General features: G+C 51.8%; 1 protein-coding gene across 1 annotated transcript; it reads left to right on the forward strand.

Moving 5' to 3' along the window:
• Window positions 1–204: 204 nt before the first annotated feature.
• ANKLE2 (ankyrin repeat and LEM domain containing 2) lies at window positions 205–23,511 on the forward strand. Its single transcript, XM_082641625.1, has 13 exons — window positions 205–448; window positions 8,079–8,549; window positions 9,930–10,136; window positions 11,183–11,376; window positions 11,455–11,643; window positions 14,244–14,366; window positions 15,982–16,048; window positions 17,251–17,423; window positions 18,562–18,668; window positions 19,513–19,703; window positions 20,031–20,670; window positions 21,219–21,350; window positions 21,708–23,511. The coding sequence occupies exons 1-13, from the start codon at window positions 262–264 to the stop codon at window positions 21,856–21,858; spliced, it is 2,832 nt and encodes a 943-aa protein (XP_082497751.1). The 5' UTR covers window positions 205–261; the 3' UTR covers window positions 21,859–23,511.
• The last annotated feature ends 1,151 nt before the right edge of the window (window positions 23,512–24,662 follow it).

A 24,662-nucleotide genomic window follows, 5' to 3' on the forward strand; every position in this document is an offset into this window, starting at 1 on the left:
CCGGCTGCCCGCGCCACTGCCTGACAGCGTCCTCACCGGCCCCGCGCCTGCTGGGGCTGCGGCCGCGCTCCTCCGTCGGGCCGCCAGGCGCGGAGGCGAGCGCCCTGTCTCGCGCGTGCAGAGCCGGCCCCGCGCCAGCCGCCCCCCCGGGCGCGGCGCCGTCAGGCAGTGGCGCGGGCAGCCCGGCACGCGGGGTCCTCGGGCGGGCGGACTTGGGCTGCGGCTGCGGCGACGGCAACGGCGACAGGGCGAACGGCGGCAATGCTGTGGCCGCGGCTGGTGGCGGCCGAGTGGGCGGCGCTGGCCTGGGAACTGCTGGGCGCCTCGGTGCTGCTGATCGCGGTGCGCTGGCTGGTGCGGCGGTTGGACAGGCGGCCGCGGGGCCTGGGCCGGAGCGGATCCCCCGACCCGCCGCCCTGCGCGGCCGCGGGCCCAGTCCCTGATCCAGGTAAGGCCGGTCCGCCGGTGGGCCCGCGCCCCTCCCCGGCCTGGGTCCTCCGCCCCCTCTTCCCCAGCCCGGGCCCCCCGGGCTCCGCACCCTTCCCGGGGCTCCCCTCCCCGGCCTGAGTCGGGGGTTCTGGGAAAAGACCTGGAGTAAAAGTCACGAGTCCTCCGCGCACAGACGGTGGGAGAGAGTTGAGGGTGGGAGCCTGGGTGCCGCGTCTGTGCTCAGTTTTGCTGGTTTGACCCCCTCATTTGACTGAGAAGCGCCCTGCGCGCATCCGGAACGCGCCTTCGTTCAGTTTTCATTCACCCTCTTACCCGCAAGTCTGGTTTCTTCCTGGAGGATAAGCAAGAGCTCCTCAAGTACCCTGATAAGATGAAATTTTATTAGCAGAAAGCGTAGTTGATGACCCCACCTTGAACTCTCAGGGCTAAAGCCGTCCTTATGGGTGACTTAGTTTTTACAGCTGAGGAAACAGGCTCCAGGAAGGTCCTGCTCAGCAAAGATGACACAGGTCCAAGGCAGAAGCCAGGTGGGGACGTAGGCCTGTTGACACGAAGTCCAGCTTGCCTTCCAACCTGTTGAGATGCTGATTGTCCTACCTTCTCTCATCCCCTTAAGAAAGTTTCAGGTGGTACTTTTAGGAAACAGCATGCTCAGTTGTCCAGTTACACTGTCGACACCGTGCCAGAGAACCCAGTGCAGGACGCCAGAGTCGAAAGGCTTGCAGACCCTAAAGCTAAAGGACGTGTGAGGCCAGTGGGGTCAGGGGCTAAGAGATTAGTTTCGAGTGCCTTATTCATTAAATTCTTTTTTAATTTTTAGCTTTCATTTCTAAGTCATTAATACAGAGCAAATAAACACATGTGAAAAGATGTTCGACATCACCAGCCAGTAGTGAAATACAAATCGAACTTACAATGAGATATCACCACACACCTATGAGAATGGCTACGATAAAAAATACCGACGGCATTTGGTAATGCTGGTGGAAATGCTGAGAAACTGGGTCTCATTTACTGCTGGTAGAAATTTTAAAGGTGCAGCCATTCTGAGGTCAGACTGTCAGTTTCTCAAATAGTTGAACCTGTACTGCACTCCTGCGCATTATCCTAGAAGGACGAAAACTTATTTTCACACAAAAACCCATATGCGATTGTTTATAGCTTTATTTGTTTTTGTTTTGTTTTTTGTTTGTTTGTTTTTGTGCGGTACGCGGGCCTCTCACTGTTGTGGCCTCTCCCGTTGTGGAGCACAGGCTCCGGACGCGCAGGCTCAGCGGCCATGGCTCACGGGCCCAGCCGCTTCGCGGCATGTGGGATCTTCCCGGACCGGGGCACGAACCCGCGTCCCCTGCATCGGCAGGCGGACTCTCAACCACTGCGCCACCAGGGAAGCCCTATAGCTTTACTTGTAATTGCCAAAAACTGGAAACAGCCCAGATGTGTCTCGAGGGGTGAATGGTAAAACTGGCACCTTGGAGCTGTGAAATGCTGCTCAGCAGTGAGGCAGAACTGTTGATCCATCAGCAACTTGGGTGGAGCTCAAGGGCATTACGCTGAGTGAAAAAAGCCGGTCTCAGAAAGTCTGTAGTGTACAATTCCATTTACGTAACATTCTTGAAACAAAAGTATTATAACGACAGAGGACAAATCAGTGGTTGCCGAGGGTAGGGGACAGTGGCGGAAGTTGGATAAGACAGTAAAAGGTCAGCAGGAGGGAGATCTTTGTGGTGATGGAACAGTTCAGGAACTAATCATGTCCATGTGAAGCTATACGTGTGATAAACGATCATGGAATTACATACAAAGACCCACAAGAGAAGAGTGACTGCAGAACCTGGTGAGGCCACGGTCTAGGTCGCTATGCTGCGCCAGGGTCAGCTGCCTGGTTTGAATGACGCACTGCAGTGTTTACGGTGTGCCACTGAGGGAGGGAAGCCATGTGATGGGTTCACAGGACCTCTCTGTACTGTTTTTCACTTCTTGTGTTTATTATTATTACAAAATAAAGAGTTAAAGAAATCCTGTATACATCCATTTAGGTTCCCCAATGTTAGTATCTTACATAATCACTACAAGTAGGAAAGCCAGGAAGTATTATCCAGTCTGCAGACCTACCTCAGTTTCCTATACCTGTACCTTTACATCTCTGTCTGTCTATCAGTCAGTGGATGGAGGTCTGGCAGACACTTCTAATTCCAGCGCAGGGTCAGCAAACTGTGGCCCACGGGCCAGATCCTGCCCACACCTGTTTTTGGAACACAGCCATATTCTTCCTTCCGTGGCTCTTGAGTGTTTGGGGGGACTTTGGCTCACAAAGACTCAAAATTTACTCCCCAGCCCTTTACAGAAGTTTGCTGAGGGCTTCTCCCTTCTCAGTGAGGAGACTGGCTCTCATTAGCCACAGTATGTACAGTTATTTGCTGGTTCCTAGAGCACACATAAGATAGCTTCAGAATTGCTCGCCTAGACCACTGTGAAAACCCACCTGCCAGCTAGAGGATAGTGTTTGTCTCTCCTTCCTCTGTCTTTACCCTTAGAGGACGTGGTCATGTGTTGTCTTTCAGTTAGTACATTCCTTCTCCCCCACTCATTATGATACTAACTGGTAATACCCTTGAGCGAATTTGTTTTGGTTTGTATTCCACTTGGGGGTCTCCCCCTGTCTATTTGTTTATCTACGTATTTTTTGTGTATGTGAATTAAACATGCTTCTAAAAGTCAGAACATGTAAAGGCGTGTTCAGAAGCGCTGTTCTCCCCTGCCCTCTGTCCTTACTGTCTGGTTCACACCCTCCCCTGAAGCTAAGCAGTCTCATTATTTTCTGCTTTATCCTTTGTTTCTTTTCCATACATGAGCAGATACTTGTATATTGTATTAAGAATATTAGTGGGCTTCCCTGGTGGCACAGTGGTTGAGAGTCCGCCTGCCGATGCAGGGGACGCGGGTTCATGCCCCGGTCCAGGAAGATCCCACATGCCGCGGAGCGGCTAGGCCTGTGAGCCATGGCCACTGAGCCTGCGCATCCGGAGCCTGTGCTCCGCAACAGGAGAGGCCACAACAGTGAGAGGCCCGTGTACCGCAAAAAAAAAAAAAAGAGAGAGAGAATATTAGTAACAGGGCGTCCCTGGTGGCTCAGTGGTTAAGAATCTGCCTGCCAATGCCGGGGACGCGGGTTCGAGCCCTGGTCCGGGAAGATCCCACATGCTGCGGAGCAACTAAGCCCATGCTCCACAACTACTGAGCCTGCGCTCTAGAGCCTGCAAGCCACAACTACTAAGCCCATGTGCCACAATTACTGAAGTCCGCGTGCCTAGAGCCCACGCACCGCAAGGAAGAGCAGCCTGTGTTCGCCGCAATTAGAGAAAGCCCTCACACAGCAACGAAGACCCAACGCAGCCAAAAATTAAAAAAAAAAAGAATATTAGAAACAGAGTGTACATGTTTGTCTTTATTCAAGTTGACTTTCTACCATGCTGTGTATTCTCCAAGGCTGCTAAGTCTGTATTACTTGATAACTTCATAGCCCTAACTGACATTAATGGATAATTAGTCAGTGTCAAACACATCCATTATTTTATCTAATTCTCATTACAAGCTAAGAAGTAGAGCTGTTGTTATGTCCATTTTATAGATGAGGAAACTGTGGCTTAGAGTTACATAACTTGCCCAAGCTCACCCAGTTAGTGATATAATGTAATGTAATTGTTCCATTTAGGGCTTGCTTCGTTACAAGGACAGACCCCCCCTCAGACTAGCCTGTCTTAAAAAGGTAGCTTTTAGGACTTCCCTGGTGGTGCAGTGGTTAAGAATCCGCCTGCCAGTGTAGGGGCCACGGGTTCGAGCTCTGGTTTGGGAGGATCCCAGGTGCTGCAGAGCAACTAAGCCCGTGCGCCACAACTACTGAGCCTGCGCTCTAGAGCCTGCAAGCCACAACTACTGAAGCCTGCTTGCCTAGAGCCCGTGCTCCGCAACAAGACAAGCCACCGCAATGAGAAGCCCACGCACCGCAACAAAGAGTGGCCCCTGCTTGCCTCAATAAATAGATAGATAGATAGATAGATAGATAGATAGGAAAAAAAGGTAGCTTTTGAGTAAACACACAGGGATGGTATGCAGAAGAGAATATTATCAGGATCCGGTGGATTCCTCTCTGTTAATTCCTAGCATTTGCCCCAGTTGCCCCTGCCCCTCAGACTTTGCCTTGCATGTGGCTTCAGCCTGTCCTGTACCTTTCATATCAGTTCCTTATCACTTCTGTTGCCCTTATACCCAATATTCAGAGACTACCCTTAGGGGTGCTCCCTGGGTGGAATCCTGTGGTCAGTTGGCCTCCCTCTTCATGTTCTTTGGCAGCTCTAGAGGGGGCTGTGCAATACAGTCACTGTTTAAAATAAGTAATAGCCGTTTTTGAAATCTTGGAGGGGGGAGGGGGGTATCATAAAAAGTTATTATCCAGCTGCAAGTATTAGGTATTAGTATCTTGTGAGTCTTGTTTTATCTGTCACTGCCCCCTCTGTTTTGCTGTCCTGGAGTAATTTAAAGCCAATCCTGGGATATCCTATCATTTCATCTGTAAACGCCTCCTAAAACCCTCTACTCTAGCTTCACTGATACACAATATTAACATGTCCAATTCTTTCTTGATTGCCTCTTCGAGTTTCTCTTCTTTCTCACCTGTCTTTCAGTCTTTGTTGCTACTCAGATCCCATTCTTGGCTTACTGGCCTTATGTGTGTTCCTTGTTATCCCTGGGTTATAACTACCGCCTATGGGCTCACGACTTCCGGAGCTGTTTTTCTCACTCTGAGCTTCTTATCTTCTGAATCTCAGACTTGAAAATCAAAATGCCCACTTGATGTGCAGTGGGTGTTTCTAATGCTCAACGCCTAAATCCCCATTTGTTCTTTCATATTCTCTGCCTTGGGTAGAATCTCTAAGCATCTAGGCTGGAGATCTAGGTATTATCGTAGGCTGACTGCAATCCCTCAGACACCGCCCCCCACCCCGACCCCAGCATCTAATCTGTGGTCACGACATCCTTTTTGTCTAGTCTGAGCACTCATCTCCAGCCCTATTAACTGCAGCAGTGGCCTGTACCCTGTCATTTCTTACCTTCTCCCCAATTCTGGCTGACCATGCTTAAACCCCTACCCCATAAATTTAACTGCTCTTTCTGTAAATATATTGATTAAAGCTCCAGCTGCAGTTCACATCCACTTGCTTGGTGGCTGAATAACTTGAGCAAGTTACTTAGCTTCTCTGATTTAGGATCTCCATCTGTAAAGCAGGAGTGAGCAATGGTGAAAAACCTCCATGTGGAGTTATCGTGAATTTTAAATAATTTAGTGCAGGCAGGGTGCTTAGGACAGAACCAGGCATGTGGGAAGCCCCCCAAACGTTAAACATTAGCTGTTTGTTTTCAGTATTAGCAAAATGACTGTGGAGCTATCTGTATGCTCTTCTGTTTAAATCTTTGCATAATTTCTCATGACTTATAAAGTGCAAATGTATCTGTAGGATAACTTTCTGCAGTTGGAGTTTTGATGCATATTATCCAGTTGCTTTCCTGGGGATTTGTTCCTAATCACAGCACAAGTGACAGCTAATGGGTGTGCCTGTCCCCCAGCATGCTGACCTCCCTAGAATGTTGGTGTGATCAGATCGTGTCATAGCACTGGGCTGGAAGATTCATATCCGAGTGAACCAGACACTGCCTATCTTAATCTTGTTTAGATTGTTATAAATTCGGAAACAAAAACCTAATGAAAATTCTCATAGAAAGTTCATAGACTCCAAAGAATATGGGGAAATAGTGGATTGAAATGAAACTTAGAAGCCAGCTTTTTTTGGCCGGGCCACGAGGCTTGCAGGATCTTAGTTCCATGACTAGAGATTGAACCCCCTGCAATGGAAGCAGAGTCCTAACCACTGTACTGCCAGGGAATTCCCTGAAGTATAGTTGATTTACAGTATCATATTAGGTTCAGGTTACAGCAAAGTGATTCGGTATTTTTAGGTTGTACTCCATTAAAGTTAAAGTTATTACAAGATAATGGCTGTAATTTCCTGTGCTGTACAGTCTATCCTTGTTCCTTGTCTAGTTTATACATAGACATCTCTTAACCCCATACCCCAGTCTTGCCCCTCCCCTCTCTTCTCTCCCCACTGGTAACCAGTAGGTCCCTAAATCTGTGAGTCTGTTTCTTTTTTGTTGTATTCACTAGTTTGTTTTATTTTTTAGATTCCACACATACGTGATTACACACAGTATTTGTCCTTCTCTGTCTGACTTATTTCACTTAGCATAATACCCTCCTTGTCCATCCATATTGCCGCAAATGGCGAGATTTTATTCTTTTTTATAGCTTAGTAGTATTCCATTGTGTATACATACCACATCTTTATCCATTGATCTGTTGATGGACACTTAGGTTGCTTCCATATCTTGGCTATTGTAAATAATGCTGCTATGAACATTGGGGTGCACATATTTTTTCAAATTAATGTTTTTGTTTTCTTTCCAAGAGTGGAATTGCTGGATCATATGGTAGTTCTATCTATCTATCTATTTATTTATTTAATTTGGCTGCATTGGTCTTAGTTGCAGCACTTGGGATCTTTGTTGCAGCATGCGGGATCTTTCGTTCCGGTGCATAGGCTTCTCTCTAGTTGTGGCGTGAGGGCTCTAGAGTGCATGGGCTTAGTTGCCTGGCGGCATGTGGGATCTTAGTTTCTTGACCAGGGATTGAACCCACATCCCCTGCATTGGAAGGCGGCTTCTTAACCACTGGACCACCAGGGAAGTCCCTATTTTTAGTTTTTTGAGGAACCTCTATAGTATCCTCCATAGTAGCTGCACCAATTTACATTCCCACCAACAGTGCAAGAGGGTTCCCTTTTCTGCACACCCTCTCCAGCATTCATCATTTGTAGCCTTTTTGATGATGGCCATTCTGACCAGTGTGAGGTGATATCTCATTGTGGTTTTGACTTGAATTTCTCTAATAATTAGTGATGTTGAGCACCTTTGCATGTGCCTGTTGGCCATCTGTATGTCTTTGGAGAAATGTCTATTCAGGTCTTCACCTCCTTGGTTAAGTTTATTCCTAGGCATTCTATTCTTTTTTTTTTTTTTTTTAGATGTTGGGGGTAGGAGTTTATTAATTAATTAATTTATTTTTGCTGTGTTGCGTCTTCGTTTCTGTGCGAGGGCTTTCTCTAGTTTTGGCGAGCGGGGGCCACCCTTCATCGTGGTGCACGGGCCTCTCACTATGGCGGCCTCTCTTGCTGCGGAGCACATGCTCCAGACACGCGGGCTCAGTAGTTGTGGCTCACGGGCCTAGTTGCTCCGTGGCCTGTGGGATCCTCCCAGACCAGCGCTCGAACCCGTGTACCCTGTATTAGCAGGCAGATTCTCAACCACTGCGCCACCAGGGAAGCCCGATTCTTTTTGATGTGATTTTAAATGGGATTTATTTTTTACTTTCTCTTTCTGGTAGTTCATTATTAGTGTATAAAAAAGTAACAGATTTCTGTGCATTAATCTTGCATCCTGCAACTTTGCTGAATTCGTTTAAGAGAAGATGTACTTTACAGCCATCAGATTGATTTTTGTTCTCTTGGGCCTAGGTGAAATGACAATGGATACCATCTTGGCTCGATTGAAACTCCTGAATCCAGATGACCTTAGAGAAGAAATTATCAAAGCTGGATTGAAATGTGGACCAATTACATCAACCACAAGGTTTATTTTTGAGAAAAAGTTGGCTCAGGCTTTATTAGAGCGCAGTACACTGCCTTCCCACCCTCCCGACCACGCCGCTGCAGGTGCCCCAGCCCTGGGCCAGGACACACAAAGGGTTGTGAAGTCTGTGGTAGGGAGCCCGGCTGAGCGGGTCAGCTTTTCTGAAGACAGAGATTTTGGTTATAGCGTGGGCTTGAATCCTCCGGAGGAAGATGCCGTGACGTCTGAGACCTGCTCAGTGCCTTTCAGCGCCTTGGCCGGGGTCGGCAGCCACAAAGCCATGCTGCGGGCCTCTGCAGAGCCGCCTCTATACTATGGGGTGTGCCCAGCGTACGAGGACGCCCCGGCGAAAAATGGTAATGTGACCAGTGCCGTGGTTCTTAACACAGGTGGTGCGTGGACAGCAGGGGGAGAGGGGTTTTGAAAATCACAGACTACAGAGGAGAAGAAAGAAGACTTTAATCACCATAATCTCATCACTCCAAATTAACCATTGTTAGCATTTTTGTATAGAATGTTCCTGAATTTTTTGTAAATCTATATAGAAATTTTTAGAAATTAAGAAAATTGGATTCTTTGGAGATACACTTCACTTACAAATATTTATGGGCTGGCTCCATTTTTTGATTAACCATCTCCCTCCCTTTTGTTTTTTTTTTGTGGTACACGGGCCTCTCACTGTTGTGGCCTCTCCTGTTGTGGAGCACAGGCTCTGGCCCAGCTGCTCCGCAGCATGTGGGATCTTCCCGGACTGGGGCACGAACCTGTGTCCCCTGCATCGGCAGGCGGACTCTCAACCACTGCGCCACCAGGGAAGCCCCCCTCCCTTTTTTAAAAAATAAATTTATTTATTTATTCATTCATTTATTTATTTTTGGCTGCATTGGATCTTTGTTGCCGCACGTGGGCTTTCTCTAGTTGCGGCGAACGGGGGCTACTCTTCATTGCAGTGTTCAGGCTTCTCAGTGCGGTGGCTTCTCTTGTTTTGGAGCACGGGCTCTAGGTGCACGGGTTTCAGTAGTTGTGGCTCGTGGGCTCTAGAGCACAGGCTCAGTAGTTGTGGTGCACGGGCTTAGTTGCCCCACGGCCTGTGGGATCTTAGTTCCCCGACCAGGGATCAAACCCACATCCCCAGCATTGGAAGGCAAATTCTTAACCACTGGACCACCACGGAAGTCCCTAGTCATAGTTTTTTGTTTTTTTTTTTTTGCGGCACACGGGCCTCTCACTGTTGTGGCCTCTCCCGTTGCGGAGCACAGGCTCCAGACGCGCAGGCTCAGCGGCCATGGCTCACGGGCCCAGCTGCTCCGCGGCATGTGGGATCCTCCCGGACCGGGGCAAGAACCCATGTCCCCTGCATCGGCAGGCGGACTCTCAACCACTGCACCACCAGGGAAGCCCCCTAGTCATAGTTTTTTACTTATTTTTTAAAATTATTTTTATTTGATCGTTGGTCCATAAATTTTATTTTTTAGTATGGAATAATATCCTTGGATATAAAAACTACATATAGAGATACAAAATATGTATCATTTATATCCATGTACATACATATGATCAAACCTACTGTGTTCTTTTCACTAACTAAAGCCTTTTTTCTTGAAGATTAAAAATCTGAAATATTAATAAGAGAAAAACCAGACCACTGGCTCAGTCGTTAGTTACCAAACCCAGGGCTTCAAGTGTGAATTAAGTGACGGTGGCTGCAGTTACTCATCTCTGCTTTTCCCACACAGAAAGGATTCATGTTTATGAAGACCAGAAGGAAGCCTTGCAAGCTGTCAAAATGATCAAAGGATCCCGATTTAAGGCGTTTACAAGCAGAGAAGATGCAGAGAAATTTGCTAGAGGAACTTGTGATTATTTCCCTTCTCCAAGCAAAACCTCTTCACCACTTTCTCCTGTGAAAACAGTGCCGCTCTTTAGCAGTGGTGGGTTAAAAGGTAAATTATCTAGCGGTTCGCATCTGGCGTTACTGTCAGATTTACTCCTGGGTATTTTGTTCTCTTTCCTGGTAACTAGTTCTCTCCACCTTTGAGAGCAGCCCGGTTTGCTGGGAACAGAGAGCTGAGGCCCAGGCCCTGGAGCAGCTGGAGGAGGGTGGGTCAGTATGCTGGTCTGGGTGGAGGTGACGGGGGCCAAGTGGGTCAGGCTGCTGCTGAGGGGACCGTGGGAGAAGCCGCGAAAGGGCCTCCGTCGCCTTCTGTTCTGTTCCCTTTGTCACACTCTTGCTCCCTGTGGCCTGTTGGGTTCAGGGCCTTTTTACGTGCTGAGACCTTTGTACTTACCCCCCCTGAAGCTACACCTCCTTCTAGGACTGTGGCACCTGCTTGGCTGCAGACGATTCTGCGGTAGCTGAACCATCCAGCCAGAACGCTGGCCAGCACCACTCCCAGTTCAGGACCAGGGTCTTGTGAGGGGCCTTTGCCGTCAGCATCGTACAGAGCCCGGCACCCCAGCCTCGTGTGGCCCCTCCGCCCCGGGGACTCACGGCTGCTCCGCTCTCCGGGCTGGCTGGGGCTCCCGAGGATGCGCCTCTCCTCGCAGGCAGTTGGCCTTGGATTGAGAGTCCGTGTGCCACCTCACGGAGGCCAGAGTGATTTGGGGCGCTTAGAGGCCCCTCACACTTGGTGAAGGTTCCTCGAGATAGCCTTCGTACCTCTGCAGGTGTCGTGATTCGGCCAGCAAAAGTCCCTCTTGGCTCCCTGCCTTTCTGGGGATGCTCCCCGCTCTTGGAAGGCCCCTTGTGAGTGTGGGTGGCGTCTTGGCCACGTGCCGTCCCACTCCTCCCCCGCCTTCTCCGCAGAGCGCCCCCTCCCGGCCGCGGGCTGGGACACGTCTGTCTGCTGTGGATCATCTCGTTTCTTCCTTTTCACTACAAGCAGATCGTCAGCCTCTGTGGGGAAGATTTTTCTTGCCCTCAGTGAAGCACATAGTGCATGATGGGAAAATGTGAACCTAAATGTTCTTAAATTCTGTCTCTTAACAGACGGGTTGTACGTGTCCGACTCAGAAACATCAAGCAAAGAGCGAGCGAACAGTTATAAAAGTCCCCGTACGCAAGATCTCACTGCCAAGCTTCGGAAAGCTGTGGAGAAGGGAGAGGAAGACACCTTTTGCGACCTTATCTGGAGTAATCCCCGGTATCTGATTGGTTCGGGGGACAACCCGACCATCGTACAGGTAAGCCTGCTTCCAGCATCATTAGCATCAAGACTGCGGTGATGAAAGTGAAGCCCCAAATCTGTGGTTTTGTTCCAGGAAGGATGTCGGTACAACGTCATGCATGTTGCTGCCAAAGAGAACCAGGCTGCCCTGTGCCAGCTGACCCTGGAGACGCTGGAGAACCCCGAGTTTATGCGGCTCATGTACCCGGACGATGAGCCGCATATGCTGGAGAAACGCATCTGCTACGTGGTGGACCTGTACCTCAACACCCCTGACAGAGTGGTGCGCCTCGTAGCCGGGCTCAGGGCGGAAACAGTGTTTGGGTGTTTATTTACCGCGTCCCTGCACTGCGTCAGCTCAGAGGAGATGCACGTTCGTTGAGGTCAAGAGCTCAGAAAGATACTGTTGGACCCAGACCCGCTCACACGTGAGAAGTGCACCCCGCTGGCCGGCGCGCCGGGGTCCCAGCTGGGGTGGAGCCGTCCCCAGGACACGTCCCTCCTAGCCTTTGTTCAGAGAGTCCCGAGCTGATAGGAGAGTGGGCGAGTGCCACAAAGCTAAAGGGAGAAGGACGTAGAAAGGTTTTGGTGCCTTGTAGTCTAGTGTCCTAGATATGTCTTTCTTTAAATTTTTATTTCATTTTATTTATTTATTTTGGCCGCGTCAGGTCTTAGTTGCGGCATGCAGGATCTTTCGTTGCGATGCCCGAGCTTCTCTCTAGTTGTGGCATTGGGTTTTTCTCTCTCTAGTTAAGACGCGTGGGCTCAGTAGCTGCGGTACACGGGATTAGCTGCCCCGCGGCACGTGGGATCTTAGCTCCCCGACCAGGGATCGAACCCATGTGCCCTGCGTTGGAAGGTGAATTCTTTACCGCTGGACAACCAGGGGAGTCCCAGTGGGGGAGATAGTGCACAAGGCTTAAGTAAGGATTCTTGAAACAGAAGAGTTTTTACATATTTATATGAGGGGAAAACCCAGGGATGGCTGAGAACCAAGGATTGTTTCTGAGAGAAACCTAGGGGTTTGAGAAGTCATGGTGGGCAGGAGAGGGAATAAAAAAACCCTATTGGATTGTTTCGTAACATACTGAATATGATACATTGAACCCCAGAATTGCAAGCGAGAATAACTTTTCAATTAACAAGAAAGAAAAGGGGGAATGGAGATAAATTTGGCCACGCTAGCGACATTACAGGAGGGCAGAAAAGAGGAAACGGTGGTGACAGGACAGCAGTAGTAGGTGCGGAATGGGGCAGGAGGGACAAACTCAAAGTGTGCGAGATGCGCGTGGACACAGCACGGCTGTGCGCCACCTCAGCCGGGAAGGGCAGCTCCTGCACGCGATGCAGAACACGTGCCCTGCGGGAGATACAGTCTTCTCTTAATGCCTGTGCAGCGCTCGTTGAAAATGTGCATCTGTGGATCCACAGAGGCCACTGAATAAATTCTTGAAACTGGATGTTACAGGTCACATCCTCTGACCATAGGCACTAAGAGTAGGAATTGCTTCAAGTGCCTGGACTGTGTAGCAAGGCCAGGGGCTCCCCAGAGGGTGTGGTGTGGAGGGAAAGCTGGGTCACCAGGCGTGGCGGGAGGGCCCACAGCCCGCCGGCCGCACGGGAACGGGGCAGAGGCTGGGGCCACGTTGGCGGGGCTCGGAGCAGGTTAGAGAAGGACGTTGTGTGCGTGAGGGAGAGGGGTGGCCAGAAGGAAAGGGGTGCGGGGGGCATGTTGCGGTCTGACGCCCTGAACGCCGAGTGGACACGGCCGCCCCGATGTGCAGCGGCCCCGGCCCCGTGGGGCTGGCCGGGAGCTGCGCCAATGCTGGACCTGGGCCGCAGGGCTGGAGGCGACTCAGGTAGACCGTGGACCAGGAAGCGCCTGACCGGAGCATAGCTCTGCTCGTTCCTCCTGTGTCGTCTGCAGCTGTGGAAGGCCGGCCGGGGGTGCTGGCAGGGCCTGGGTGGCCTGCGGAGCCCCAGCGGCTGACTGTGGGGGACAGGGAGTGGTGGTGCCGGCAGGGTGTTGAGGTAGCGAGATGCCCCTAGAAGGTGCGAAGCAGGGGTCGGAGCCGGCCTGAGGGTGTTTGCTTGCACAAGGCCCTGGGGTCGCCTAGTGGAGGGGGGGCTGGAGCTGGGAGTGTGGGCACGGACCGCAGGGCCCTTGGGATTCCAGGGAGCTGGGGGAGAAGCTCTGGGGATGCAGCGTGGCGTCCGGAGGGAGGGACCTGAGGGCTGGAACGTGCGGTGGCCGCAGGTGGACTTGAGCGGGTTCTGTATGGGATGTGCCGCCTCTGAGCCTGAGGCTGTCCAGGTGAAGGTGCCGGAGGTGGTGGCTCCACAGCTCGGGGGCCTGCTGGTCTGCGGGGAGCCCGGGGAAGGATGCCACCAGGGGCAGGTCAGCACTGAAAAACCTCGTGAAGCCAGGAGGGGAGAGTTTCGTTTGCTGCAATATTAGCGACTAGAGAAAGTTCTGAGTACAGAGCAGACCATGGTCTTTGCTTCATTCTGGATGTTGTCTTCATCTGTTTATTTTGCTTTTTGCACATTGATTTTAAGACACTGTTCAGGGCCCTGAGTTGTTAAAGCTGCCGCTGGCTGAGCAGCTGTTACACCCTAGCTCTGTTGTAAGCTCCCCACAGGCACTAGACACGCAGGAACCGGGACGCTGTGCTGGGCTCACGCCCTGGCATGAAGTGGGTGTGTGCTGGCATGCCAGTTGCTTTTCAGTTATAAAAGCACTGTCTTTTTATAGTCTTTTATTTTTGAGTGTTTTTGTTTGATTGTTTGTTTTACTAAATACCTATTTTAACCTTAAAGCAACCTTATGAAACAAAAGAGTGTGTATAAGGAGTAAGTGTTCTTCCTTTTCATCTCTCTCAGGGCTACGACACGCCATTGCATTTTGCTTGTAAGTTTGGAAACGCAGATGTGGTCAATGTGCTCTCTTCACACCCTTTGATTGTAAAAAACCCAAGAAATAAATATGATAAAACACCTGAAGATGTAAGTACCTATTAAAATGCTATTAGTACATGGTGTTAGAAATGAAAATACATAAAATCACAGTCTGCGACCACAGCTATTGTGACGACTCAGGTAACTCTGTGTGACTGTGTTTGCCTTGTGGCACATCTTAGAACCCTAATTGTTGAGTAAGATGTGCTCTGTGAAGAAGACGCCTCTGTAAAGCCAGGAGGGAGTGAACCGACTCAGTTTGCTGATGTTATTTTCCTGAAATGGGTGGTCAGGTTGTTCTCAGCAGCTCACTGTCCTTTGTCAAGTTCCCTCTGTGAGTGCTTCAGCCAACCCGGGTGAGAGAGAGCAGAGGGGGCGGTGCTCCTGCTCCTGCTGCTGCCGGTGGTGAGGACGGTGCTGGTGAGCCTGATGGTGACCGGTTGATGGATGGTGGAGGTGGTGAGGATGCTGCTGCTGAAAGTAGCTGACGTGTGTTGAGCTCAGTGTGCACCAGGCGCTGTCCTGAGCCCCTCCCCGGTATTCTCACCTGGCCCATACGAGCCTTAGGAAACAGGCCTTGTCATGATCCGTCAGCAGTTGAGCACATGTGCCTTAGAAAGGGCAGAGGTGCCTCTGTGTAGTGAGGTGGAGAGGAGAGTGGGCCTGAAAAGAACTGGAAGGTGGTTGATTTGTACGAGGCACTGGAGTCGTGAGCTGGCCTGGACCTGCCAGCCCTTTGGAAGTAGAATCTGTAAGGTCCGATTCTGGCAGTGACAGTTCCTCTGTAGTTGCTATAGGATTATGTAAGTCGTGCCTACTTCTGTAGAAAGTTTAGAGTACTCATAAAAAGGATATAATTTACCGGACAATTCCGCAACTCAGAAATTACCATTATTTTGCATAAATCTGACTCACCTTTTTGTGTGCATGTGTATGTATATTTTCTCAATATAAAGTGCTATTTGGTAACACGTTTTTAGAGCGTTGGACATCTCTCACAATCAGTTACAGAATTTAAAAGAAAATACTTGCACTACTTGAAGGGTCCACTGTGCGGTTGTAGTTTGTTTCTGTCACAGGCTGGCAGGAGGTGGTGATTGTGTGGTCCCTTCCTTCTTATTTTAAGGTTATTGGTTCTTTTGGTGTTTTTTATTGTTTGTAGCTAAAAAGTTCACAGTTCTCTAATGGCTGAGAACATCGATTCCTGTAGTTGCAAGAATAAAACCTGTGTTCGTGTTAGATGGGACTTGTATATCAGCCCAGCCAAACCACAGCAGACAGGCTCCTAGCCAGCGAGGTGCCCAGACCGAAGGTGCGGGCGTGTCTGCATCTCTGCTCTGACTTGTTGGTGCACCTTAAAATTTCCTTTCCTTGCAGAAAATTAGGAACCGTAGAGCAGCATGAAGAAAGAAGATAAAATTCACCTGTAATCTCAGAGTTTGTTCTTCTTTGTCCTGGCCCCTTGGAGCCTTTACAAAACGAGAAGGAGGAATTACACTGTTCAACACACATTTTTTATTGTGGGCTTTATGAAATACTCAGCATTAGGATACTATCCTTGTTTCATTGACTTTAAAACTTGCCTTTATGAAATCATTTTAATGATAAGAAGATGTGATAAATCACATTTAGAGTGTTCATGTACTCTGTTTTTTTAACACAGGTTATTTGTGAAAGAAGCAAAAATAAGTCTGTGGAACTGAAGGAGCGGATTAGAGACTATTTAAAGGGTAAGTGGAGAGTGGGCGCCCGAGGTGCGGCCCACGGTGGGGAAGTCCTGGGTGGCGTCTAGGCCGGGCCTTGCGTGCAGGAGTGAAGCGGGGGCTGCTGGGACCCTCTGAGTTACCCTGTGTTGCTCCTCCCGTTTCTGGGAGACTGAGTGGTCAGTCATTTGGCTGTTGCTCACGGCCTTGCCCCTCGACCTCCGCGGCCCTCTTCCTCAGGCACAGCCTGCGGGGTGGCGGGGAGGCGGGAGGGGCCTGCCTGGATCCCCTCAGCCAGCCGATCCCCCGCCCCTGAGGCCTCGCCGCCCCGGATCGCCGCGCTCCAGGCCGAGGCCTTTCAGACTGTGGCCTGAGGGGCAGCACTTCCCACTTGGCTTTCGGGGCCTCGCGCCTCTGGACCCAAGCTCCGGGCTCGCAGGCCGCAGGGGCGCGAAGGCAGCCAGGGGCGGGAGGCCTTTCCCAGCTCTTCCTCTGCCTTGTTTCTGGGCAGTTGGAGGAGTTGGTCCCGCTCGCTGGATGGCCTTGCCTCGGATGCGTGAGGCTCTTTGGCCTCCCCTGTCTGCCCGTCCGTACTTCTCTCTCGGCTGCCGTTCCTACCCGACTCCCCGTTCGTTGGTCTCTGTTCAGTGCAGGGGTCGGCCAGGCCTGCGGTGGCGCCCGGCGGCCACCACGGTCGCTCGCCCGCTGTCTCTGGGCCTTTCCCGTCCCCCCGTCCCTGTGGCCTCGCTGCCTTTCTTCTTTCCAGGTTGTGATTCTAGGTCTGTTTGGAGACGGGTGTTCAGTGATACAAAACTGTAACGAAACAGAAGAGGGAGCTGGGGAGGGAGGGGGTACAGCGTGTCTTCTCTGTGATGTTCCTCCGGCTTGGCTTCCGCTGCTCTGGTCACAGGCCCTGCCTCGTAAGGACCTGGGGGTGAGCAGGTGTTTGCCGCCCCCCGTCCTCTTCTCCTTCGTTTCACTTCCCCGCAGAGGAAGAACGCAGGGCTCGTTATGTGCAGGAGTCCGGCGTGGACTGGCCTCTTGCCCGGGTCCTTTGGCTCCGGAGCTGTGGCGGCCTTTTTATTCACTGTTAGCGTCACTGACTCACGTGCAGAGCCCGTGGGGTAGCAACTGCGCTGGTTCCCAAGCCGGTTCCCAGGTGCCTGACGTCCACGGGGTGCAGGGCTGTCCACGCAGATGCTCCAGCCCTGGTGTGTTTCCTCTCCCAGGTCACTACTACGTGCCCCTCCTGAGGGCAGAGGACACGTCTTCTCCCGTGATCGGGGAGCTGTGGTCTTCAGACCACACGGGCGAGGTCTCTCACATCGGCCACGGTGGAGGTAGCCCCAGAGACCCCGTTCTGACCCTGCGAGCCTTTGCAGGGCCCCTGAGTCCGTCCAAGGTGAGCATCTGTGGAAGCTTCTGGAATAGCTCCTGGCCATCCCACCAGAATGCTGGGTTGTTCCAGCCTTTTGCTTTGTGCTTGGTCCTGGAGACCAGGAGCCCAAAGAGTTGTCAGTGAGGCTTCAGAACTTCCCTGGAGAAACGAGTGTCTTGACCCTGTTCTTTCTTTCTTTCTTTCTTTTTTAACATTTATTTACTTATTTTTAAATTTATTATTTTTATTTTATTTTTGGCTGTGTTGGGTCTTCGTTGCTGCACATGGGCTTTCTCTAGTTGTGGGTAGCGGTGGCTTCTCTTGCTGTGGAGCACAGGCTCTAGGCGCTCAGGCTTCAGTAGTTGCGGCATGTGGGCTCAGTAGTTGTGGCTCGTGGGCTCGAGAGCGCAGGCTCAGTAGTTGTGGCGCACAGGCTTAGTTGCTCCGCGGCATGTGGGATGTTCCCAGACCAGGGCTCGAACCCGTGTCCCCTGCATTGGGAGGCGGATTCCTAACCACTGCGCCACCAGGGAAGCCTGCCCGTTTTTATTAGCCAGGGCGGGTATGTGATGAGCCGTGCTTTCGAGAAGCGAGGTTTCCCTGGGCTAATGCTCCTCACACCAGCGTCACCTGACTCCCGTCCCCAAAGTGCCCATGGCCCTTCGCACACCATATTGCCCAGGTGGCTAGGCTGTCCATTCCAGGGTCCTTGGATTTGTACTGTCACTAGGAAACTTCCATTTGCAGACTCTGGTGTTCACCTCCCAGACTGAGGTACTTCATACACTGACCTGTATATAATCTTTCCTCTTAAAAGAAGTTGTAACTATTGATAGTTAGTTCCCTGAAACTGTAAAAACGTTAGGATTAGATTCAGCTGCATGAAATACCGAAAGCACAAATATTTATTTTCCTGTCGTGTGATGGGAAGGTGACGCAAGGCCCTCGGGGTGACACCTCTGCAGTGTCTCCCTCGGGGCCTCCTGGGGCAGCTCTGACCCTCAGCCCCGCCCAGGCCTTGCCAGGGCTCCTGGCCTCACCGGGATGCAGCCACGGCCCCTTAGCTCCAGGGCAGGTGGGCATGTTGCCCGCGCTGGGTTGGTGGGGGAGGGCTGCCTGGTGACGTGGGTGCCTAGCGCAGCTCAACACACTTCTGTTCTAGGCGGAAGATTTTCGCCGACTCTGGAAAACCCCGCCTCGAGAGAAAGCGGGCTTCTTCCACAGTGTCAGGAAGTCTGATCCGGAGAGAGGCATCGAGAGAGTGGGAAGGTACTTAAAGGGCACGGGGTGACAGAGGGCCGAGTGCTGGCGTCACCTTGTGTACTGTGCCCTCGTGTGCTGACTGGGGCTTTCAAAACAGTAGTTCCCAGAAAGCGCTGACTGGAGACTTGTAAGGCCTTTGCACTAAGGTCTAATTCCTTGCGAACGTGCCCCCTGCGGCTTGTACAGCAAAAGTCTCCGTTAAAACAGTCCCTCCCGGGGGTGGGGTGGCCGAGGGGCATGACAGTGTGTGGGAGAAGGTGCCGCACAGCCATGGAGAAGATCAAACACAAGAGGGGGGCGTGGCCAGAAGCTGCTAGTGAAAGAAGCCCCTGAAAAGTGTGTTTTCCACAGTTAAGCTAATTTACAGTGTGAGCAAATAAGCTTAATTGAATCATTTTAGAACTTTTTCTCAAAATATGTGCCCAGCTTTAGGTTTACGACTTGAAAGTGAAAAGGACCTCTAAGTGTTCATGTCTGGCCCAAACCAGAATCACCTCCGACTTTGTACGGTTTTATGAGAACCGAAATGTCCTCTGTTAGTGGAGTTTTACCGTTTGCCCTTTTTTTGATATCTCGTGAGTGTTGGTGTGCGCGGTACACTTGGGCTGGGGTCTCCTTTCTCCCCGTGACCTTGGCTTGCTCTGTTACATGGTCTTACCCCGTGAGGGAGCGCTGCTTCAGGAAGTGGAGTGCACTAATTCAGCCCCAGATTTAGGATAAAATGGAATAGTAGCCAAGATTGCAGGTGCTGTTTTGGCACTTCCAGTGTCAAATGGCCCTTTTCTGTTTAGTCAGTTCTGTGAGTTTTGCTTCTGGTCTTACAACTGGTTAATTTGCTTTATTCTTACAGGCAGCTGGCTCATGAGCTGGGGTATCCCTGGGTCGAATACTGGGACTTTCTGGGCTGTTTTGTTGATCTGTCTTCCCAGGCAGGCCTGCAAAAACTAGAAGAGTATCTCACCCAGCAGGAAGTGGGCAAAAAGCCCCAACAAGACACGGGAGAAAATGCAGCCTGTCTGCAGGAGGACGCCTCAGCCCTTGGTAAGAACATGCAGTGCGTCCGCGGCTGGTGGGACTGGCAGCCCGTCCTGTGGCCACATCCATGGCAACCCGTCCTGTGGCCACATCCATGGCAACCAGCCGGCTTCCTTCTCCTTTTCCTGCCTGTGAGGGGGAACAGCTGGGCCTGGAGCCTGGCATTCTGTCTGCGGGCTCCTGCTTGCCTTTCCCAAGGCATGTTGCAAGTGGTTTTCTGTCGTGGAATCTGAGGAGGGAGGAGGCTTGGAATGCGGGAGTGACTCGTCACAGGGTTTGCGCTGTGCAGGGTGACACCCCACAGCCCCCCTCCATACCGTCTCTCCCTCACAGGCCGTCACAGGAAGTGCAGCAATTCCATCTCCGTGAGGGCGTTTCTAGATGAAGATGATGACATGAGCTTGGAAGAGATCAAAAACTGGCAAAACACAGCTCGAAACAACACCCAGCCCACGGTGGCTGCTTTTGGAGACTCGGGGTGTGACATCCTCCCCTTGGAGCAGCAGGCAGACCTCATAGAAGCCTCAGACCCGACCAGTCCCCGCAGCAGCAAAAATGGGTTGTGCAGCCCCCCGAGTCACGGCAAGACCCTGGGTGGGAAGAGGCCAAAGGCCCCCAGTGGGGAGGGGGCCTTCCTGTCGCCTGTCTCCGGCTTGACTGTGGAGTTTGATAAGCTGAACTTGCAGAATCTAGAAAGTAGCTTTTCTAAGACACGCAGTCCAACTGTGAAAACTAGAGAGAAGAGGATTCTGACGTCAAGAGTGAACATAGCGGAAAGTGCCACGTTAGCACCTCTTGCTGCTGACAGACTCGGGAATGACCCAGGAAGGACAGGGCGCGGAATGTCAGCTGGAATGGCTGACATGTGCCTGGACCCCGACAGTCCCATGCAAGAGGCCCGTCACGGTGGCGATTCTGAGCCCTCGGGGGTCCCTGCCTCAAAGGAGCCCGTCCAGAGCCTCTTCCTTTTTGGGTACGAGTCGGGAGGCGCACACACACGTCGAGGGGCGGTGGGCACGGGCGCCACTGTGTGATTCCCGGACGGTTCCCTCCACCCTGGCCTGCCTGACGGGCACTTATGGTTCCATCTCCCTCGCGAGTCTGTGGCTCCTCGGGTGTCCTCCCGGCCGGCGGGAGACAGCGGCCTCCTTGCTCACTCGTCCTTGCAGCCGCTGTGCTTCCCACAATCACTGAGCTGTCCTGTGGGTTTAGTTTGTTTTAGGAAGAAAGGTCGTCTTGGGATCGGTCTCAGTTGCCCGGCTGATGGCCCGTCCCACCTTCTGCTCCATCAACCTGGAGCGGGGTACGCAGAGCGCATCTTCCCAGCAGGGCCGGGGCGGGGGTCTCCTCCCCACGGGCAGTGCGTCCCCCCGCTGCCTGGATCTCGGCCCGACTGCCGGAGCCTGCGGTGGCGGTGCTGGGCCCTCACAGACGCCTCTGTTGCTCTGCTGGTTCTGAAGGGGGCGGTGGTGCCGGGTGCGTGTGTGGTCACGGCTGTTCTGCTTTTCTCGCGCCTTCTAGAGAAGAGCCGTCAAAACTGGATCGCGATGTTCTGGTGGCCCTGGAGTGTGCGGACGTGGACCCTCAGCAGTACCCGGCCTTGCACAGGTGGAGGAGCGCCGTGCTGCGCTACTCGCCCGCGGACAGACAGAGGTACCCACGGCCTGGCGGACGGTGTCGCCTGGTTCACGGGGGAGCCCACCGAGAGCGGGGTCAGACCCGCTCGCCCAGCTGACGGGGCGCTGCCCGCCCTGTGGCCGGGGCTGGCAGAGCAGAAGGGGTGCTGCCGAGCGCTGAGGGGGGTGGGGCGGGGCAGCCAGGGCTCCGCTCCGGTCCCGCGCCCCCCGTGCGGGACGCAGTAGTGTGAGCTTGCAGTCACGGGGGAGGCACCTCTTCCCGGAGCCCCAGCGGTCCCCGGGTCGGGGGCCCAGCTCCGGTCTGTGGCCTCCGCTCTCCCCACCCCGCCCCGCCCCGCCGTCCCTGCTGACTGCCCGTTCTCGGTTTCCTCAGCTGGCCCAGCCCCTCGCTAAAAGGGAAGGTGAAGTCTCAGCTGCCGGACGTCGGTGGTCCTCCAAGCGGCGGCAGCCCCGGGCGCTACAGCCCCGCTCGCAGGGGCCACCTCCACCGGATGTTGCGCCTGGCCCAGCTCGCCGCCTTGTAGGGCCCGTACGCGCTGCTGGGGCTGTCAGCTTGTTCTTTGGGTTTTTAAAAAAAAAAAGAAGGAAAAAAGGAACAAAGGAAGGTAATGTGTTTATTGCTAGAGTTTCACCCAGAGAAAATATATTCTGAGTAATCTATCAATTCTCATTTAGAGGGTAGAAGAATTTTAGAAAATGCAGATGTCCTGTATAAAATGTAGCTTTCTGATACTTGGAGAGAAGTGGGTGAAAGCAAACTCAGACGGTTTTCTGGAAACCGTCAATGTGGTGGTGACAGGCTCCAGTTAGCTGCCCCAGGTGCACAGGAGGGCGCCAGAGAGGCCGGGGTGCCCCGCGGGCCCCCGTCCCCCGACAGTAGCTGTGCTCACTTCAGCTCTGTTCCTAAAACACAGGTGACTTTTGTGTCTCTTCCTTTGCGGGGGAGGGTCTTGGACTTCCTGGTACGTGACAGCCCCGCTGGTTAGACAGTGGCAAGGTGGGCCTCCAGGAGTGAACGAGCCTTCAACGTGTTGGGAGGCTTGCAGCGACACTTACAAGTTGAGTCATTTAAATGAGTGACCAGAGGATGAAACTAGCTTTTCTCTTGGAAAAAATCTAGCCGCTGGGAGTCATGCAAATAGTCACACACAGCTCCCTCACCAGCAGTCAATGGAAGGTGTTTTCTTTTTCACCAGCACTTGACCTTTCACAGTGCACCTTATTTAGCTGCCAGTGCAGCGGTAATAAAATAATCTGAAAGTCGTTGCCTAGTTTCGAGATGTAGCCCACATTTTAGAACGCGTCTCAGTTGGATTTGCTTTATGAAGGAGCATTGTGTTTTGGTACAGAAAAGAAAGGGTTACTCTGGAGGCCGTATCTGATCCCAGCTCCGTTCCTTTAGTGCAGTTTGTCGTCCGTCCCCCTTGGCTGTACCTGCTGAAGGGTCTGTGCACAGAGCTATCTGTGCCAGGACGCTGCAGCCGAGCTGAGGGCTGTTTCTCTGGGTGTCACCAGCGACTGCTCACAGCGGCGTTCTGGGGACACTGCCAGTGTTTGATCCGAAGTGAAAACTTCTAACGCTTCTGCAGAGTTCAGTGCCTTTTGTAAATCACTTTTGGTTTTCCCGAAGTTACTTTTTGAGAATATACAGTGATACGAAGTAGACGTGAGATTTTTTTAGTTGTAAATATTCTGAATTTAAATTTATGTAAAAAAAAAAAAACATTTCTTTCACACGATAATGAGACAGGTCAGGAATATTGGAACCAAGATTTGGATTTTAAAATTCAAAAGGTTGTTGCACAGGATGTTTTCACTTGTGTAGCAGATGACTTAAGTATAAAACAGAAAAATACATTCTGTTCTAAAAACCAAGTGGCATTTTTAAGAGACATCTTTATTCTCAAAGAAATCAGAACACAGATGTAGTCATAGTGATCTGTTTTCTCTAAAATTTGACCATGCCGTCCTATATATTTTTGTAAATATTCAGGTGGAAGTTAAAGTGATTTGCCCTTATTTTGCAGACTTCTCCTGTTTTCTGAAGTTTAGGCCTTCTTTGACTATTTCTCCATTTGTTTGTATAAGTTGGCCCCGGTTCCACTGAATGCAGTCATGTGTCCTGTGGTGATTGTCTTTTTAAAACTACTTAATGAAATAAATTATTTTTAAAACCATGTGGTAATCATTCTGAATTTTCAGAAAGACCTCTCTCACGTGTGCCCAGGCGAAGTGTCCTTTTCAGCACAACTTTAAGCAGTGTTGTGGTCACACAGGACGTTCACCTGAGACGGTTTGTTTGCTGTTTGGGGCCCTTTCCTTCCTAACACGGTTGTGAAAAACCTTGGCATCAGTTAAACTCTCGAATATTTTACAACTGCCCTGGGAAATGGGGAGCCTTTTTCTGTGACATTGACAGTCAGTGTGTAGTTTCTTCAGTTGGGAAGAGGTGACGGAAACCCCCCTCTGAGTGGGGGGCGGCGGCTAAGGTGCCCCGGGCTGCATGCAGGCGGCTCCGGAAGCTTCCCTGCTCCTGGATCCAGACGGACCCTCTGGGATGGTGTTTGGATGTTTCCAGAGGCATTCGCGGCTCAGAGGGAACAGCTGTGGGGTGACTGCCTCGTCAGGCGTCCCCAGCCGGGTTTGCCCCCCAGGCGGGTGGAACCGCGCGTTCTCGGTCATCTGTCCTATCTCGGGGCGGTTTCCAGTGCGACCTCCCTGGGCCCCTGTAACTAACTGACCCTGTCCGAACACCACTGTCTTGCTCCTGGGCTCCTTTCCTGTTTCTAAAATGCTGCCCTGCTTCTCAAAGGTCAAGTGTAAAGGGTGGACACGCCACGGAAAAGCCAGGTCTGCAGACAGGACAGCAGGGTGGCCGCGCAAGCTCAAGGGTCCAGGGGCCCAGGGCTCGGCTGCGGGGCCTCACTGCCCAAGGCCAGACACCTGGTGCCGCCTCTGGCTTTTCTGGTCTCGGACATTAGCACAGCCCCTGGATAACTTGTCTGAACTATTTCGAAAGAATGGTACGTATGTGCTTGCTGCTTTTACTTACCAAGCTCACTGTCCTGGGTTAGGGCCTCTCACTGAGGCCCCTCGTGGGCAGACACCCTGCAAAACTGTCAGCCCAGGGAGCACAAAATACTGGGGAAAAGAGCTTTCTGCGGAAACTATCTCGGCAAGTTTGGGGCTGCTGTTCGTCATGCTGCACAGGCTTCCTGTTTCCTTTAAAACATTCACAATTATTAGTACTTTGAAAAACCAGTAAAACACAATTTCATTTTGTAGTTATTTCCAAAATTGACAGAAATGGATCGAATAGCCCAATTAG

This window comes from Mesoplodon mirus, assembly GCF_964341445.2.
Source record: "Mesoplodon mirus genome assembly, chromosome: 13".
NCBI lineage: Eukaryota > Metazoa > Chordata > Mammalia > Artiodactyla > Ziphiidae > Mesoplodon > Mesoplodon mirus.